We start from the raw sequence: 17,007 nt of genomic DNA, 5'->3' as shown, positions 1-17,007 counted from the left end.
GCATGCCCCCTGGCCTCCCACTGGTGTCCGGCTTCCCCCCTGGCCTCCCTGCACAGTTTACCTTTGAGGAGCAGCCTGCAGACAAGATCACAGTACTAGCGATCTTGCACTGCTTCGGAGCTGTTTCCTCTGCCGCGGTCCCGCCCCTCCTCTGACGTCAGAGGCAGGATCGCGGCAGAGGAAACAACTCTGAAGCAATGCAAAGATCGCTAGCATCGCGATCTTGTTTGCAGGCTTCTCCTCAAAGGTGAGGGGAAGTGGGAGGCCGCAGTGGGAAACCGGGTGCCAGAGGGGGAAGCCGACAGCAGCACTTCCCGACTGACCTTCGCCCTCTAAAGCAAGTGCGGAAGTGGCTGGCCAGCAAGAGCAGTGCTGTCGCTCCTGCTTTAAGGGGTGAGGGGGGAGGGTCAGCCGAATAGGGAAGCTGATTTTTGTTTGTTTGTTTGTTTGTTTTTGAATCGATCCACCCGAAGTGAATCAGTGAACCGATTCAAATCGTGAATCGGGCAGCACTATTGTACAGTGACACGCTCTCCATCTCTGCAGATGATGTCTATTCCTCTAAAGTGTGCCTATCATTGAAGTACTAATGCCTAGACACCCTACGGTGCCTTCTTTACCGATAACATTGATGGTACTGATGCCTTTCCTTCATGAACAGATAAGGGAAATTCTTAAAGGAGAGTTGGTTACCATGCTGCTAAATCAGACAGCCCAAGCCCCTAGACTGACACAATCGGTACTTGCCCAGTCCAAGAACTGCTTCAAGAGTTCATCAAAAGCCAGATCTCGGACGCCACGTCAACATCGTTTGATGTCCAAGGGAGCACCACCCTCCAAGCATTGGATGTCTTCCTCTTAGTCTACATCGTCTCAAGGTCATGTGAAATCTTAAAGTATTCTGTTTCGACTGGTATAGTCCTTATGAATGGGTTATATACCTCACTACTACCAGCAGGTGGAGATTGAGAACAAACTTGTATATCAGGATAGTCCCCCCCCAGCAATCCAGTCTATCTCAGCCTACATAGCATTTGGTAAGGCTAACTTGGCTCCCCTCTTAGTACTGTTGGAATTTTGTTTTGGACTCCTGGGTTCCCCTTTTGTACCGGACGGAGCTTGGATGGATCCTATTTGGGGATCCATCCGACCTCGGGGGTGTTAAACCCGGCGGGTCTCGGGCTGGATCCTTCCGCTCACCTTCTTCTACCTCCCCAAATTTTTGTAGAGGTGCCTAAGCTGGCGGCCTAGCCCCCGTGGTTGGTCAGCCCTCCAGCTTTGAGAGCCGTAGCTTTGAGAGCCGTGGAGTCTGTTCTGATTAAGTTAAAAAAAAAAAAAAAAATCCTGAGGTGTGTCAGTCTAAAGGGCTCATGTCCCGTTAAAACTGCCTTTTTACTGTATTTTCTCATCTAACTGGCACTTTTCTTTCAGCTAGGGCGGTTTTCAGCACAATGAGCACTTTTAAATGGAAAAAATGCTCATTGTGCTCCAGATACTCGTGGCTGGCCTGTGCATGTATTGTGCAGGCCGGAGCAGTGGGGCTGTCTCGTCGGCAGTGGTTGCCAGGGGACCTACCGCATGTACCTCGTGAGTCTGCTTTGGATCGCGGGGAAGCCCGGGCTTTACCCGACGCCCACGTGGAAGGTTCACCAGCCGCCGACGGTCAGGGTGAAAAGGATTCCCTTACTGCCGGAGCAGCTGGGGATTCCATTTTCGTGTCGGTCAGTCGATTCCATCGGCCTCAGCTCCGATTTTGGCGGTTTCAGGTCCAATTTTGGTGTGAATCTCCTCTTTCATTTGTTACCTCAGGTAACCTTCCCCCTGTTCTGGAAGTTAGTGTCCCCTGCTGGGGCCACTGTGGATTTTTCCCCCTGAATTTATGTTAGCACTTTGTCAAGCTTACGTGCTGGTGGCTGGAGGTTCCATGTCCACTCCGGGGGTTTCGAGGGTGGGGGGTTGCCCTCGATGTCTTCCCCTCGACGTCTTCCCCAGTGCGGCCCCAGGCACTCCTCTCTCGTCCAAGCACCTGAGGGTTTCTTGAGATGAGGATTTTTGCCCAGAAGAGCAAGATGTTATTGATGAGGACCTGAACCCTTGGGGAGATTTCCAGGATCCTCTTAGGGGGTCGGATTCCGCCAGCAAGGGGTTTGAGCACCCCCCCCCTTGCTGTGTCTGGTGCACATTTTTCAGCGGGAAGAGCTTCATGAGCTAATTCTTCGGGTCTCCTCAGTTTTGCACTTTGAGGACACTATGTCAGAGCACCCGTGTACGGTGGACTCTTCGCTCTCTTCCTGCTCTTTCCTATGCATCAGGATATTTGGGACATTATGCTCGCACAGGGGCAGATGCCGGAAGCTCCCTTTTGTTTTGCACATTCCATGGCCTGCCTGTATCCCATTCCTGAAGGGGATAGAGACACTCTGAAGTTGTGGATGCGGTGGTCTCAGCCATCTCTAAGAGGCATATCGTGCCTGTTGAGGGCGGTGCGGCCTTGAAAGACCCTGAGGAGCGTAAGTTGGAGTCCCTCCTTAAACAGAGTTTTGATGTGACAGCTCTGGCGGTCCAGGTGGCAATTTGTGGTGGGCTGGTGGCTCAGGCGTGTTTTCGCTGGGCCGAGCATGTGCTTGACAGTAAATCTGAGGATTGGGAATTGCTAAAGCGCGAGGTGGCTAAGATTGAATTGGTTGCTTCTTATCTTTCAGATGCCATATATGACCTCTTGCGGGCTTCTGCCAAGTCGTTGGCTTTTGCAGTGGCAGCTCGCCGTACCTTGTGGCTTTGCGCTTGGTCGGCGGATTCGTCAAAGCTAAGTTAACAAAGTTTCCCTTTAAAGGATCTTTCTTGTCTGAGGACCTGGACAAGTTGGTTCAGACTCTCACTGATTCTAAAGTGCCTTGTTTGCCTGAGGATAGGCCTAGGCCGCTGGCTCAAGGTGGTGCTGCTCGTGGGCGTGATTTCCGCCGCTTCTGCCCTGGTTGAGGGACTGCCTCTTTTCAGTCCCCTGGGCTCTCTAGAGGCAGGTTTTTCCAGCGCATGCAATCCTTTTATAGGGCCTGCCTGGGTGCGGGTAGTGCCCCCGCTGGGTTTCCTGTCGCCCATCCTGCTACTTGGGTCAATGATTGGCTAAGTGGAAGACTTCAAAGGGTAATGATTAACGGTACCCTCTCTAAAACATCGGAGGTGACCAGCGGAGTACCGCAGGGTTCAGTCCTGGGCCCACTCCTTTTCAACATATTCATAGGGGATCTGACTCAGGGGCTTCAGGGTAAAATAACATTATTCGCCGTCGACACTAAACTATGCAATATAGTAAGGGAATGTAATTTACAGGATAGTATGGCACAGGACCTGCTTACATTGGAAAGATGGTCCTCGACCTGGCAGCTGGGCTTTAACGCAGGGAAATGTAAGGTTATGCACCTCGGTAGCGGTAATCCATGCAGAAATTACACCTTGAATGGAGAAACTTTGACTTGTACTTCGGCGGAACGAGACCTAGGAGTAATCATCAGTGCAGACATGAAAACTGCCAATCAAGTGGAGAAGGCTTCATCTAAAGCAAGGCAGATGATGGGATGTATCAGTAGAAGCTTTGTCAGCAAGAAGCCTGAAGTCATAATGCCATTGTACAGAACCATGGTGAGACCTCATCTGGAATACTGTGTACAATTCTGGAGGCCACATTACCGTAAAGATGTGCTTAGAATCAAATCGGTTCAACGGATGGCCACCAGGAGGATCTCGGGGCTAAAGGGTCTCTCGTACGAGGAGAGACTAAACAAACTACAGCTCTACACTCTAGAAGAACGTAGGGAGAGGGGAGACATGATTGAGACATTTAAATATATCACGGGACGTATCGAGGTGGAAGATGATATCTTCTTTCTCAGGGGACCCTCTGCCACTAGAGGGCATTCGCTCAAACTCAAGAGGCGGGAAATTTCATAGCGACATCAGGAAGTATTTCTTCACAGAAAGAGTGGTTGACCGTTGGAATGAGCTTCCAGCGCAGGTGATCGAGGCCAGCAGCATGCTGGACTTTAAGAATAAATGGGATACCTATGTGGGATCCCTACGAGGGTCGAACTGGAATATCGGTCGCTAGGTATAGACTTAAGAGGATGGGTCAGTAGGGTGGGCAGACTTGATGGGCTATAGCCCTTTTCTGCCGTCATCTTCTATGTTATGTTTCTATTCTATTCTATGTTATATATAATGACTCCTTGACAGTGCCCGTCTTGGTTCCGGTGGGCGCCCAGCTGAGGGATTTTTATCCAAAGTGGACAGACATCATGTCCGATCAGTGGGTTCTGGAGGTGATTCGGGTTATGCTCTGGAGTTTGCCCGTTCTTTGCCAGATCGTTTTCTCGCTTCTCCCTCTCAGGTGGCGTGAAAGCAGCAGGCCTTTCGCCAGACCCTTCAAAGATTGTTAGATATCCACGCGGTGGTTCCAGTTCCCACGCAGGAGTGGGGCACATGTTGGTACTCAATTTACTTTGTGGTGCCAGAGAAAGAAGGGACCTTTCAGCCCATCCTAGATTTGAAGGTGGTCAACAGGGCTCTTCACGTGCCTTCCTTCCACATGGAAACTCTGCAGTCTGTGATTCTGGCAGTTCAGCTGGGGGAGTTTCTGACCTCTCTAAATCTGACGAAGGCCTACTTGCACATTCCTATTCGGGCCTCCCATCATCACTTCCTGCGCTTTGCGATCTTGGGGCAACACTATCAGTTCTGTGCACTTCCCTTTGGACTGGCCACGGCTTCGTGAACGTTCACTAAGGTGATGGTGGTCAACATGGCGGCGTTACAAAAAGAGGGCATTCTAGTTCAGCCCTACCTGGACGACTGGTTGATTCAAGCGAAGTCGTTCCAGCAGAGCACCCGGGTCACGGCTCAGGTGGTGGAGTTTCTGCAGTCGCTGGGATGGGTAGTCAATCTTTCCAAGAGCCGGTTGTCTCCATCTCAGCGCCTGGAGTATCTAGGAGTGCTGTTCGACGCCTCCTTGGGGAAGGTCTTCCTTCCGGAAGCCCGGGTAAACAAATTGCAATCTCAGATTTGCCGGCTTATGGCGTCCTGGTGTCCTCGGGCACAGGATTTCCTCCAAGTCTTGGGTCGATGACGGCTTCCCTCGATGTAGTGAGGTGGTCGCGGGCCCACATGCATCCTCTTCAGTACGCTTTTCTTCGGAGGTGGTTGCCTCAGGGACACAGTTTGGATCATCCTGTTCCAATTCTGGGCTTGGCTCGGTGCAGTCTTCGTTGGTGGCTCCAGACCTCCCATCTTGTACAAGGGGCAAGTCTGGACCAGCTGCAGTAGACGGTGCTGCTCACGGATGCCAGTCATCTCGGTTGGGGAGCTCAGTTTCTAGGTCACTCAGCTCAGAACACCTGGTCCACAGAGGAGGCTTCTTAGTCAATCAGTGTCTTGGAGACCAGAGCCATCCATCTGGCGCTGTTAGCCTTCTAGTCCTTTCTGATGGACAAGTCAGTCAGGGTTCTTTCAGACAATGCCACAGCGTTGGCCTATGTCAATCATCAAGGGGGCACCAGGAGCACTTTGGTGGCACAGGAGGCGGCTCTGGGCGGAGTCTCATCTTCAGGAAATATCAGCCGCCCACATAGCCGGAGTGGAGAATGTTCAAGCGGACTTCCTCAGTCGTCACGTGCTAAATCCCGGAGAGTGGTGTCTAAGCCCAGTAGCTTTTCAGTTGATAGTGTTGGGGTCAGCCCCTCATGGACCTGATGGCCATAAGTGTCAATGCCAAAACATCCCGCTTCTTCAGTCATCGCAGAGATGGTCAGACCGAGGGCCTAGATGCTCTGGTTCAATCATGGCCAACAGAGGGGCTGTTGTATGTGTTCCCTCCGTGGCCATTACAGGGCAGAGTTTTTCTCTGCATAGTTCGCCATCCGGGCCTTGTGGTTCTAGTGGCTCTGGATTGGCCCAGGCGACTGTGGTATGCAGATCTGGTGAGGCATCTGGTGGCGGATCCTTTTCCTCTGCCTCTCTTGGACAACCTTCTGACTCGGAGTCCCATTCCCATGTTCGATCCAGGTCCCTTCTGTCTTACGGCTTAGTTCTTGAAAGGGATCACCTAGGTAAGAAGGGGTATTCAGATAAAGTGATCTCAACACTTTTGGGGTCCTGGAGGCTTTCCACCTCTTGGGGTTATGTGAGGGTTTGGCATATATTTGAGGAGTGGTGTGCTGTGCGAGGAGTGGTCTCTTTTGCGCTTCCCTGCCTCCCATCTTAGAGTTCTTGCAGGATTTCCTGGACAGGGGACTGGCTTGGTCTTCTCTTCGGGTTCAGCTTGCATCCTTGTTAGCCTTTTGTGGGTTGTTGAAAGGTCAGCGTTTGACTGCCATTCCTGATGTTATTCACTTCATGCAGGCGGCTAAATTGCTCAAGCCTCCTGTACGACCCTCTGTTCCTTGGGATCTGAATCTTGTTCTGTCAGTTCTAGTGTGCCCTCCCTTTAAACATTTGGGCAACTGTTCTTTGACGGACCTTACTCTTAAAGGTATGTTAGATAGATTGTGAGCCCACCGAGACAGATAGGGAAAATGCTTGAGTACCTGATTGTAAAAACCGCTTAGATAACCTTGATAGGCGGTATATAAAATCCTAATAAAACTTGAAAAACTTAAAGCGGTCTTCTTGGTGGCCATTACTTCTGCTAGATGTATTTCTGTACTACAGGCTTACTCTTGTAGCGCTCCCTTTTTGGAGTTTTCTAGGGAGCGGGTTGTCTTGAGGCCTATTCCTTCCTTTCTGCCAAAGGTAGTTTCTCCTTTTCATGTCAATCAGGCAGTGGTCCTCCTGGTGTTGGGTAGCTGGGAGGGCTCTTTCGAGCTCAGACATTTGTGCAAGTTGGATATCAGTCGGGTCCTTCGTTCTTATGGGCAGAGGACCCATGAGATCAGGAAATCATATCATCTCTTTGTCCTTCTAGCGGGTCCTCATAAGGGGATGGCACTTCTAAGGCTACTATTGCGTGTTCGATCAAGGAGACTATTGCTTTCGCTTATCTTCTGAACAAAAGTCTGTTCCAGAATTTTTCAAGGCTCATTCACTATGGGTCAGGCAGCTTCTTGGGCTGAGTCTTCTCTAGTGCCTCCAGTGGATATTTGCAAGGCTGCAGTTTGGTCTTCTCTGCATTCCTTTGTCAGACACTACCATGTGGATGTTCAAGCGCGTCAGGACATGGTATTTGGTGAGCATGTTCTGGCATCAGCCCTTTGGGGGTCCCATCCTTGATGGGTACTGCTTTGGTTCGTCCCATTCATAATGACTATACCAGTCTACCAGGCGATACAGAAGGAGAAATTAGGTTCTTACCTGCTAATTTTCTTTTTGTAAGCCTGTAGACTGGTATAGTCTCCCACCCTATTTGTCTTTGTGCGGTGATTGCGGGTTTTTGCTTTGCTCGTGTTCAGATTTTGTGTTTTCTGCGGGTTCTAGTATTTTTCTAGGGTGGAGGAGAAGTAAGAACAGCGACGATGGCTTAGCTGGTGAGCTGTAGGGATGTTTTCTATACCAGGATTCAGTTCTATACATGTTCCAACAGTTGTTTACAGATGTTTGTTGTTTTTACACTCCTGTTTTGAGTGTGTTTTACTGTTTTCAGTTGAAGTCTTTCCTAGGTTCTGCTTGGCTATTTGGCAGTCTGGATTGCTAGGGGGGGGAGTCTAACCTGATATACAAGTTTGTTCTCAGTCTCCACCTGCTGGTAGCAGTGAGGTATATAACCCATTTGTAAGGACTGTACCAGTTTACAGGCTAACAGAAAGAAAATTAGCAGGTAAGGACCTAATTTCTCCTTTCTGCTAGTACCTTTTTGTTTTCAAATTTTTGGACCAATTCCTTTTAACAGCATATTGATTTAGGTGTGCTTGGTACCCTAAAGTCTATAATGCTTAAGGTGCTATATATATGAATGGGGCAGCTGATGTACAGTATAAGTGGCCCTACTAACAGACCCGTTTATGTTGCTACTAAACTAATGAATCACCTGAGCCATTTGTAAAAGATTTATTGCACTTAGCAGGTTTTGAATGCACAGTCTTGTCTTGTAAACATATCTACGAATACAGTTACATGACTGCCAGCTTCTCTCTCCTTGAGCCATCAGATGGCCACTTTCTGCTATGCAGTGTCTTCTTCCAGAATCCCAACTTCCATGTTTGATTTTTGTTTCCCCAGGCTGCCAGCACACCCTTGAATCCTCTGAGTTTTCAATGTGAATTTGTCAAGCTCAGGATTGATCTTCTTCAGGCCTTCTCTCAACTCATCTGTACCTGCAACAGTTTGAAAACTAGTCCTCCACCTGCTATTGCTACCACCATTGCCATGACTTCAGGAAGTGACCTCCAGCGCTGTGGACGCATTTCCAACCAGGTATGCTGCTCATCTGATCCATTTAAGTACATGTTGAGTTCTGCTTTGAGAACTCTCAGCCTTCATGATTTGTATCTATCTTAACACTGCAAAAACCCTAACATGTTGGCATGTGCATCGATTCGGTAAAAGCGATCGTTGCTAAAGCTGTGAAAACAGGTTTAGTGATAATTACTGACTTTAGTGGATCTAGCCCAAATTCCTCTCACCCAGCAAAGAAAAATAAAATACATCTGGTAGTGAATGGCCAGCCTGTATCTAAATGTCAAGAGCAGGTAATGTTGACAAATCAAAAGCTAGGGTCTTGCTATTCTGTCCTCCTCCTCTTCAGCTTGTCAACTCGTGCTCTCTCTCACTCATGTATATCACACACGCTGTTTGATGCAGGTTTAGCTCACCCATTCCTTCACTGCTTCCCACTTCTCACTCTCCTCTATAGGTGAGACATCCTTTCCGTGGTAGGTTTAACTCCTCTTCAATTTGTGTGTCTCTATTGACACAGGAATGGATCATTTCCCTGCACTGCTCTCCTTGACTCCAGGCACATTCCTATTTTCTGGGATTGCTTCCCCATCACCTTTTGTACTGCAGCACTTCCCCTGGTGCTCACAGATTTCAGGCCAATGACCACCCTCTGCCTATAGCATCTACATGTGATTTCTTGCCACATGCTTACCCTGAGTTGTAGAAGCCCAGCAAGGGTCACAGTTTAAAACCTCAGAGACTATATGTTGAGCAGGAAAATATATTCCAGCAGTCCAGGGCATAGAAGTATGCACTCATACTAAACCACTATGTTTGGGCTGCCTACATGATAAATCTCTTGCCACCTCTTCCTACTACTACTACTGCTGCTGCTGCTGTTCTACTTTTTAAGGCTCACTTAGCCCAGTGCCCATTTCTACCTCCTGTAGGATATAATGAGGAATAATATATATTTTTGTGAGGAATTGGAACAGTGTTATCTCCATCTCCTTTCTCAATACCAGAGCTGCCAAGAGAAACTATGTTTTAAAAGGGAGATTTCCAGTTCATGGAATTCCATACTTCACAACCTTGTTCCGTTCCCCATCTTTCTAATGAAATGCCTTATTTATCCATGTGACTGCAAGGTTGGAAGAAAAGAGCAGATACCCCAAACTGACCCAACTCAATTAGCAATATACATTCCTAACAGTGATTCTTGGGCTCACTCAGTTGTGGGGAGTAGCTGATAGATTCAAACCATGTCTCCAAAAATCTGAAAATTATTTTCTTCTTTTTGACTTTTTTTCTTCCTAGTTTCATCTCTTCTGCCAATTCAATCCCTCCAACCTGATCCTTTCTTTCCTCAGAACCCTTTTCTCAGCCACCCTGCTCTTTGAACTCCATACAGTTCCTCTCCTCATTTGTTTTTCTTCCTTCAGCCCATCCCTCACCCACTTATCTTTGTATCATAACCATACCTCTTTCCTTCCCCCTGCTTGCATTCACTTCAGCTCATGATAGTTCATGTGTCTTCTTCACTCGGCCTCTCCCTCTCACAACCCATCTCTTCTAGCTCTCAGTGCCTGTGCCACGTTTTGCTTCCTCATTCCTTTCTCAGATCCTCCCTCAGCATTTCTCCTTTTTTCTATGGTAAACCTGAGGCAGGAAGCTTGTTTGACCTACACTGTAACTCTTCTCTATTCCCTGCTATTAGACCATTGATCAGATATTCCTTAGTAAGCCAATAAGCTGCAGGGGAAGGCAGGTCCAATAGCTTAGGAGACACCAACCTTTCCCGCTTTTGCCCGTGGCCTATTGAATGTCTAAGGAATGTCTGACCCATGGTGTCTCTTAAGCTACTGGTCCTGCTTCCTTAGCAGCTTATTGGCTAGCTAAAGAATGTCTGATCAATGGACTGCAAGAGGATACAGCAGAGACAACACCTTTCTTCCTGCATTCCCCTGCAGCTCTACATTGGGAAAATTTCAGCTCTGTCTGGGCAGTGCTGGAAAGACTATTGGGGGTGCTGTAGCAATCACAGAGCTGGCTCCAATGGCAAGATTTCTGCTTCCCCGCAATGATTTGGATCTCTAAGTTTTAGCCGAGTTGTGCCATAAGTTTGGATTGGTCTTGCGGTTTCAAGTCTTGTGAGACTTGAAACCATGCGACCAAGCCCATTGTTCTGGAAATGAAGCCAGGTGAGGGGAAAGAGACTGGATAGAGCCTGGGTAGGTACATGTGAGAGAGCAGGTAGACTGGATGAAAGCTGCAGGTAGATGAAACACAGAGAGAAAGAAACTGACTCAGAGGGGATGACAAAGCATATGGCAAAGTACAACTGTGCATATTTTGGCCCTCCAAATGTTACAAAATATAAAATCTGGCACTTGATTGAAAAGGGTTGGACTAGCTGGTTTTTAAACCATGCTCTTTAAAAGTTACCATTATATTTTCTACTCTGTTTTGGAGAAGAATAAAGCACAAATTTGTTAAGATATAAGATTTTTATAAGGTTCTCCATTAGTATCTGATTCTCAGTGGGAACTTTGCTTTTCTTTGCAAGATACATAGTAACATAGTAGATGACGGCAGATAAAGACCCGAATGGTCCATCTAGTCTGCCCAACCTGATTCAATTTAATTTTTTTTTCTTCTTAGCTATTTCTGGGCAAGAATCCAAAGCTCTACCCGGTACTGTGCTTGGGTTCCAACTGCCGAAATCTCTGTTAAAACCTACTCCAGCCCATCTACACTCTCCCAGCCATTGAAGCCCTCACCAGCCCAACCTCCACCAAATGGCCATACACAGACCGTGCAAGTCTGCCCAGTACTGGCCTTAGTTCAATTTTTAATATTATTTTCTGATTCTAGATCCTCTGTGTTCATCCCACACTTCTTTGAACTCAGTCATAGTTTTACTCTCTACCACCTCTCTCGGGAGCGCATTCCAGGCATCCACCACCCTCTCCGTAAAGTAGAATTTCCTAACATTACCTTTGAATCTTCCACCCCTCAACCTCAAATTATGTCCTCTGGTTTTACCATTTTCCTTTCTCTGGAAAAGATTTTATTCTACGTTAATACCCTTCAAGTATTTGAATGTCTGAATCATATCTCCCCTGTCTCTCCTTTCCTCTAGGGTATACATATTCAGGGCTTCCAGTCTCCTCATACGTCTTCTGGCACATCCTATCATTTTCGTCGCCCTCCTCTGGACCTCTTCAAGTCTTCTTACATCCTTTGCCAGTTATGGTCTCCAAAACTGAACACAATACTCCAAGTGGGGCCTTACCAATGACCTGTACAGGGGCATCAACATCTTCTTCCTTCTACTGGCTACGCCTCTCTTTATACAGCCCAGCATCCTTCTGGCAGCAGCCACTGCCTTGTCACACTGTTTTTTCGCCTTTAGATCTTCGGACACTATCACCCCAAGGTTCTCCCCGTCCGTGCATATCAGCTTCTCTCCTCCCAGCATATACGGTTCCTTCCGATTATTAATCCCCAAATGCATTACTCTGCATTTCTTTGCATTGAATTTTAGATGCCAGGCATTAGACCATTCCTCTAACTTTTGTAGATCCTTTTTCATATTTTCCACTCCCTCTTCGGTGTCTACTCTGTTACAAATCTTGGTATCATCTGCAAAAAGGCACACTTTTCCTTCTAACCCTTCAGCAATGTCACTCACAAACATATTGAACAGGATTGGCCCCAGTACTGAACCCTGAGGGACTCCACTACTCACCTTTCCTTCCTCCGAGCGATTTCCATTAACTACCCCCTCTGGCGTCTGTCCATCAGCCAGTTTCTAACCCAGTAAACCATTTTGGGTCCTAACTTCAGCCCTTCAAGTTTGTTCAACAACCTCCTATGAGGAACTGTTTCATAGGCTTTGCTGAAATCTAAATAAGTTACATCTAGCATATGTCCTCGATCCAGCTCTCTGGTCACCCAATCAAAAAATTCAATCAGATTCGTTTGGCACGATTTACCTTTTGTAAAGCCATGTTGCCTCGGATCCTGTAACCCATTAGATTCAAGGAAGTACACTATCCTTTCTTTCAGCAGCACTTCCATTATTTTTCCAACAACTGAAGTGAGGCTCACCGGCCTGTAGTTTCCTGCTTCATCGCTGTGACCACTTTTATGAATAGGGACCACATCCGTTCTCCTTCAATCCCCAGGAATCACTCCTGTCTCCAGAGATTTGTTGAACAAGTCTTTAATAGGACTCGCCAGAACCTCTCTGAGCTCCCTTAGTATCCTAGGATGGATCCCGTCTGGTCCCATCGCTTTGTCCACCTTCAGTTTTTCAAGTTGCTCACAAACACTATCCTCCGTGAACGGCACAGAATCTGCTCCATTTTCTTGTGTAACTTTGCCAGACAATCTCGGTCCTTCTCGAGGATTTTCTTATGTGAACACAGAACAGAAGTATTTGTTTAGCACATTTGCTTTTTCCTCATCACTCTCCACATATCGGTTCCTAGCATCTTTTAGTTTAGCAATTCCATTTTTCATCGTCCTCCTTTCACTAATAGATCTGAAAAAATTTTTGTCTCCCTTTTTTACATTTTTAGCCATTTGTTCTTCCGCCTGTGCTTTCGCCAGACGTATCTCTCTCTTGGCTTCTTTCAGTTTCACCCTGTAGTCCTTTCTGCACTCCACTTCTTGGGTTTTTTATATTTCATGAATGCCAACTCTTTCGCCTTTATTTTCTCTGCCACTAGTTTGGAGAACCATATCGGCTTCCTTTTTCTCTTGTTTTTATTGATTTTCTTGACATAAAGGTCCGTAGCCATTTTTATCGCTCCTTTCAGCTTAGACCACTGTCTTTCCACTTCTCTTATGTCCTCCCATCCTAACAGCTCTTTCTTCAGGTACTCTCCCATTGCATTAAAGTCCGTACATTTGAAATCTAGGACTTTAAGCAACGTACGGCCGCTCTCCACTTTGGCCGTTATATCAAACCAAACCGTTTGATGATCGCTACTTCCCAGGTGAGCACCCACTCGAGCATTAGAGATACTCTCTCCATTTGTGAGGACCAGATCCAATATCGCTTTTTCCCTTGTGGGTTCCGTCACCATTTGTCTGAGCAGAGCTTCTTGAAAGGCATCCACAATCTCCCTACTTCTTTCCGATTCCACAGGCTGAAATCTCCCAACAGCAGAACCTCCTCTTTCTTTCCAAACTTTTGGATATCCAAAATCAGATCCTTATCAATTTGCTGCGATTGAGTCGGAGGTCTGTAGACTACACCCACGTAGATAGAAGTTCCATCTTCTCTTTTCAGAACAATCCATATCGCTTCTTCCTCTCCCCAGGTCCCTTGCATTTCGGTCGCTTGGATATTGATCTTTACATAGAGAGCTACTCCTCCACCTTTTTGACCATCTCTGTCCTTCCTAAAAAGATTATATCCCAATATGTTTGCATCCCATCCATGTGATTCACTGAACCATGTCTCTGTAATAGCGATAATATCTAGATCTGCTTCTAACATAAGTTTATACCATGGGTTTGTAAATACTGAGATGTGGGAGAAATTCATACCATTATTGGCTTCCAGTATTTTGTTATGTAACTCTAATAGACGTACACCACACTCGGCAAGATAAAATAGCTTGGGCATGTAATCTAGCATGGAGCCCCAAATGGCAAGGTATCTTACTTAGGTTTTTGTACTGGTGTCTGGAGAAAAGGACTATTGTGCTTTCTGCACCTTCAGATACTAAGGAAGGATACTTTTATCTTGTTACAGCCACTGTCTGCAGAAATAATATCTATATATTGCAGGGGTGCCCAACATGTTGATCGCGATCGACAGGTCGTTCGCTCAGGCGACCCCAGTCGATCGCAGAGCGGGTTCCCTTCTTCCCTTCTTTTTTTCCCATCCTGATTGGCCCGCCTCTTGAAGAACGCCAGCCAATTAGAGTGCTGGAAGGGTGGGGTGAAGGGTCGGTGGGAGATGGAGCTCAGCGCACCACAAGAAATAGAAGCGTCTGTAATGATTGAGGTAAGAGCCGAGGCCTAGTGCTGCCCGATATACAATTTTAAATCCCCCAAAATCGGCCTCCCAATCAGTGGTGTACCGAGGGGGAGGGGGGTCCGCCCCCGCCCCGGGTGCACGGCTTGGAGGGATGCACAGCCGTCCGGTCCTCCTGCCCTTCCTTTCCCCCGGTCCGCGCTTGGGGCTCGCACCTGCCTGGTCCTGTACCGCCACCCAAATGGTGCTGTTGGTTATCGCCAGACTCGCGGGAGTTGACAGCACCATTCGAGCGTCAGTGCGGGACCAGGCAGGCGCGAGCCCCGAGCGCGGACCGGGGGAAAGGAAGGGCAGGATGACCCGGACCTGGCCGGCTGTGCACCCCTTCTAAATCCATTGTACTTGTCTTTTATTCAGTTCCACTAATGAGCATTGTGACACATGGGGCAGTTCTTGGAGGTATGTCTCTTCTGCATTTCTTTGTTTTCCTGTGCCTAAGTATTCTATTAATTTAACTTCCTTGTTCCTGTGGGGATCTCCAAAGGGGACGAATGGGAGACAGCCAGTGGCAGGTGGTACTTTAGCAATTCTTGCAGGTTGCCATAGGCCTCAGGTCTTCCCTTTGCCTGGTCCTGCCCCTCCTCTGAGTCAGAGACAGGATTGGGGCAGAGGGAAGACAGCTCCTGAGGCCTATGGCAACCTGCAAGGATCGCTAAAGTACCAGCGATCCTCTCTGCAGACTGCTCTCTGCTGGAATTAGGTAAATGGATGTGGGGAGGGCAGGCCTTCGGGAGGGGAGGGTGCAGTCCTTCAAGGGGTAGTGCAGGCCTTCAGGGGGGGAGTCAACCTTTGGGGGGAATGTGCAGACCTTCAAGGGGGGGTCAGGCCTTCGGGGGAGGGGGGTGTAAAGTGAAACACATGTACATTTCTTTTTCTGGGGGCCCTGGTGTAGAAGTACATGGAGGGAGGGAGAGAAGGGGTTCAAAGAGACGTACATATGCCGGACTTTGGGGAAAAGAAATAATGGGTCTTAAAAATAGAGGAGAGGGAGAGAGATGGTGGACAATGGGATTTAGGGAGGGAAGGAACAGACAGGGAAGAAGTTGGAAACAAGGGATGGTATGGAGGGAGGATTAGAGATACTGGATAGGAAGGTAATTGGGAAGAGAAAGGGAGAGATGGTGAACCCTGGGGGGTGGGGAAGAAGGGAGGGATGAAGGATGAAAGGGTAGTTGAGAACAGGTGGATCTGTGGATGGTGATGAAAAAAAGGAAAGATGCCAGACTTGGGGGGAGGGAAGGGGAACAGAAGGGTTGGACAGAGATGGAAGATGGATGGTTAGCATGGTGAAAGAAGAAAACAACAAATGGGCAGGAGACCCTGGCAAGTGAGTTATCAGAAGACAACCAGAGCCTGAGACCAACAAGATTTGAATAATGTCCAGACAACAAAGGTAGTAAAAATGATTTTATTTTCAATTTAGTGATCAAAATGTGGCCATTTTGAGAATTTAAATCTGCAGTCTATATTTTGCACTATGGCCCCCTTTTACTAAACCACAATAGCGTTTTTTAGCGCAGGGAGCCTATGAGCATTGAGAGCAGCGCAGGGCATTCAGCGCAGCTTCCTGCGTTAAAACCCGCTATTGTCTATTTTTGTATGGTTGTTATTGAAGTGATATTGCATAAAGTCATCTGCCTTGATCTCTTTGAAAAAAACCCCAGAATATAAATGATAATTAACATTTTCTCTGCGTACAGTGTGCTTTGTGTTTTTAAAAATTTTATTGTTGGTAGATCATTTTGACTTGGTCATTTTAAAAGTAGCTTGCAAGCCCAAAAAGTGTGGGCACCCCTGATATATTGTATTTGTATTTATGTGCTTTAGATGAAGCAGTCTATGGAAGAGTTCCGAAGCCTTGCATCATGCTATGGGGAGTTATTTCAGTCCTCTTTTGATGCTGACTCAGCAACTTTGAGGAATGTTGAGCTGTATCCTTTTTGGTTTCTCATGCACAGCTTTCATAAAAACCATAATAGAAACTTATGATAGTGTGTGCATTCTCTGAATTGGATGTTCCTTTTGGTTTCGGAAAGCCAAGGGGAACACATGGAGCATCCAGAAAGTTCTGTTTGCATGCAAATTTCAGGAAAGTTAAGATGGTTTGGGCTCTTGGGTCATCTTTGTCAGTATCATTGACCTGCAGTAGCATCCTACTTTATGCAGCCTGTAAATCCCAGGGAAGAAGTAGTCTTAAATGTGTGCATAACACATGACTTATTTATTACTAAAAATTCTAGACCGGTTAACAGTACACTATAAATCACAAAACCTACCACTTGCACATACTCAATACCGTATTTCCCCACGTATATAGGCTGCAAGAAATGCCAATTTAGGTTTTAAAACTCTTAGATAAGCCGCAGCTTATCTAAGAGTTTTAAAACCTAAATCAGCCTATACAATGGGGACGTCTAGAAGAGGTATGCGGGCAGATTGATAGGCTTAAAAATGATAAATCCCCTGGACCGGATGGCATCCATCCGAGGGTAATCAAGGAACTGAAAGGAGCTATAGCTGAACTGCTTCAACTAATAGCCAATCTGTCAATCAAATCGGAAAGGATTCCAGAAGACTGGAAAGTGGCGAAT

At 47.1% G+C, this 17,007-nt stretch overlaps 1 protein-coding gene across 1 annotated transcript in view; it reads left to right on the top strand.

Moving 5' to 3' along the window:
• Positions 1 to 17,007, top strand: part of INTS7 (integrator complex subunit 7) — a 107,095-nt gene that overhangs the window by 58,290 nt on the left and 31,798 nt on the right. The window contains exons 14-15 of the mRNA XM_033938311.1: positions 8,203 to 8,397; positions 16,244 to 16,347. Of these exons, the coding sequence (XP_033794202.1) occupies positions 8,203 to 8,397; positions 16,244 to 16,347 (299 nt within the window). The remainder of the gene's footprint in view (positions 1 to 8,202; positions 8,398 to 16,243; positions 16,348 to 17,007) is intronic.

The sequence above is a fragment of the Geotrypetes seraphini genome, chromosome 3 (genome assembly GCF_902459505.1).
Source record: "Geotrypetes seraphini chromosome 3, aGeoSer1.1, whole genome shotgun sequence".
NCBI classification, from domain to species: Eukaryota; Metazoa; Chordata; class Amphibia; order Gymnophiona; family Dermophiidae; genus Geotrypetes; species Geotrypetes seraphini.
This window is presented reverse-complemented; position numbering and strand designations above follow the sequence as displayed.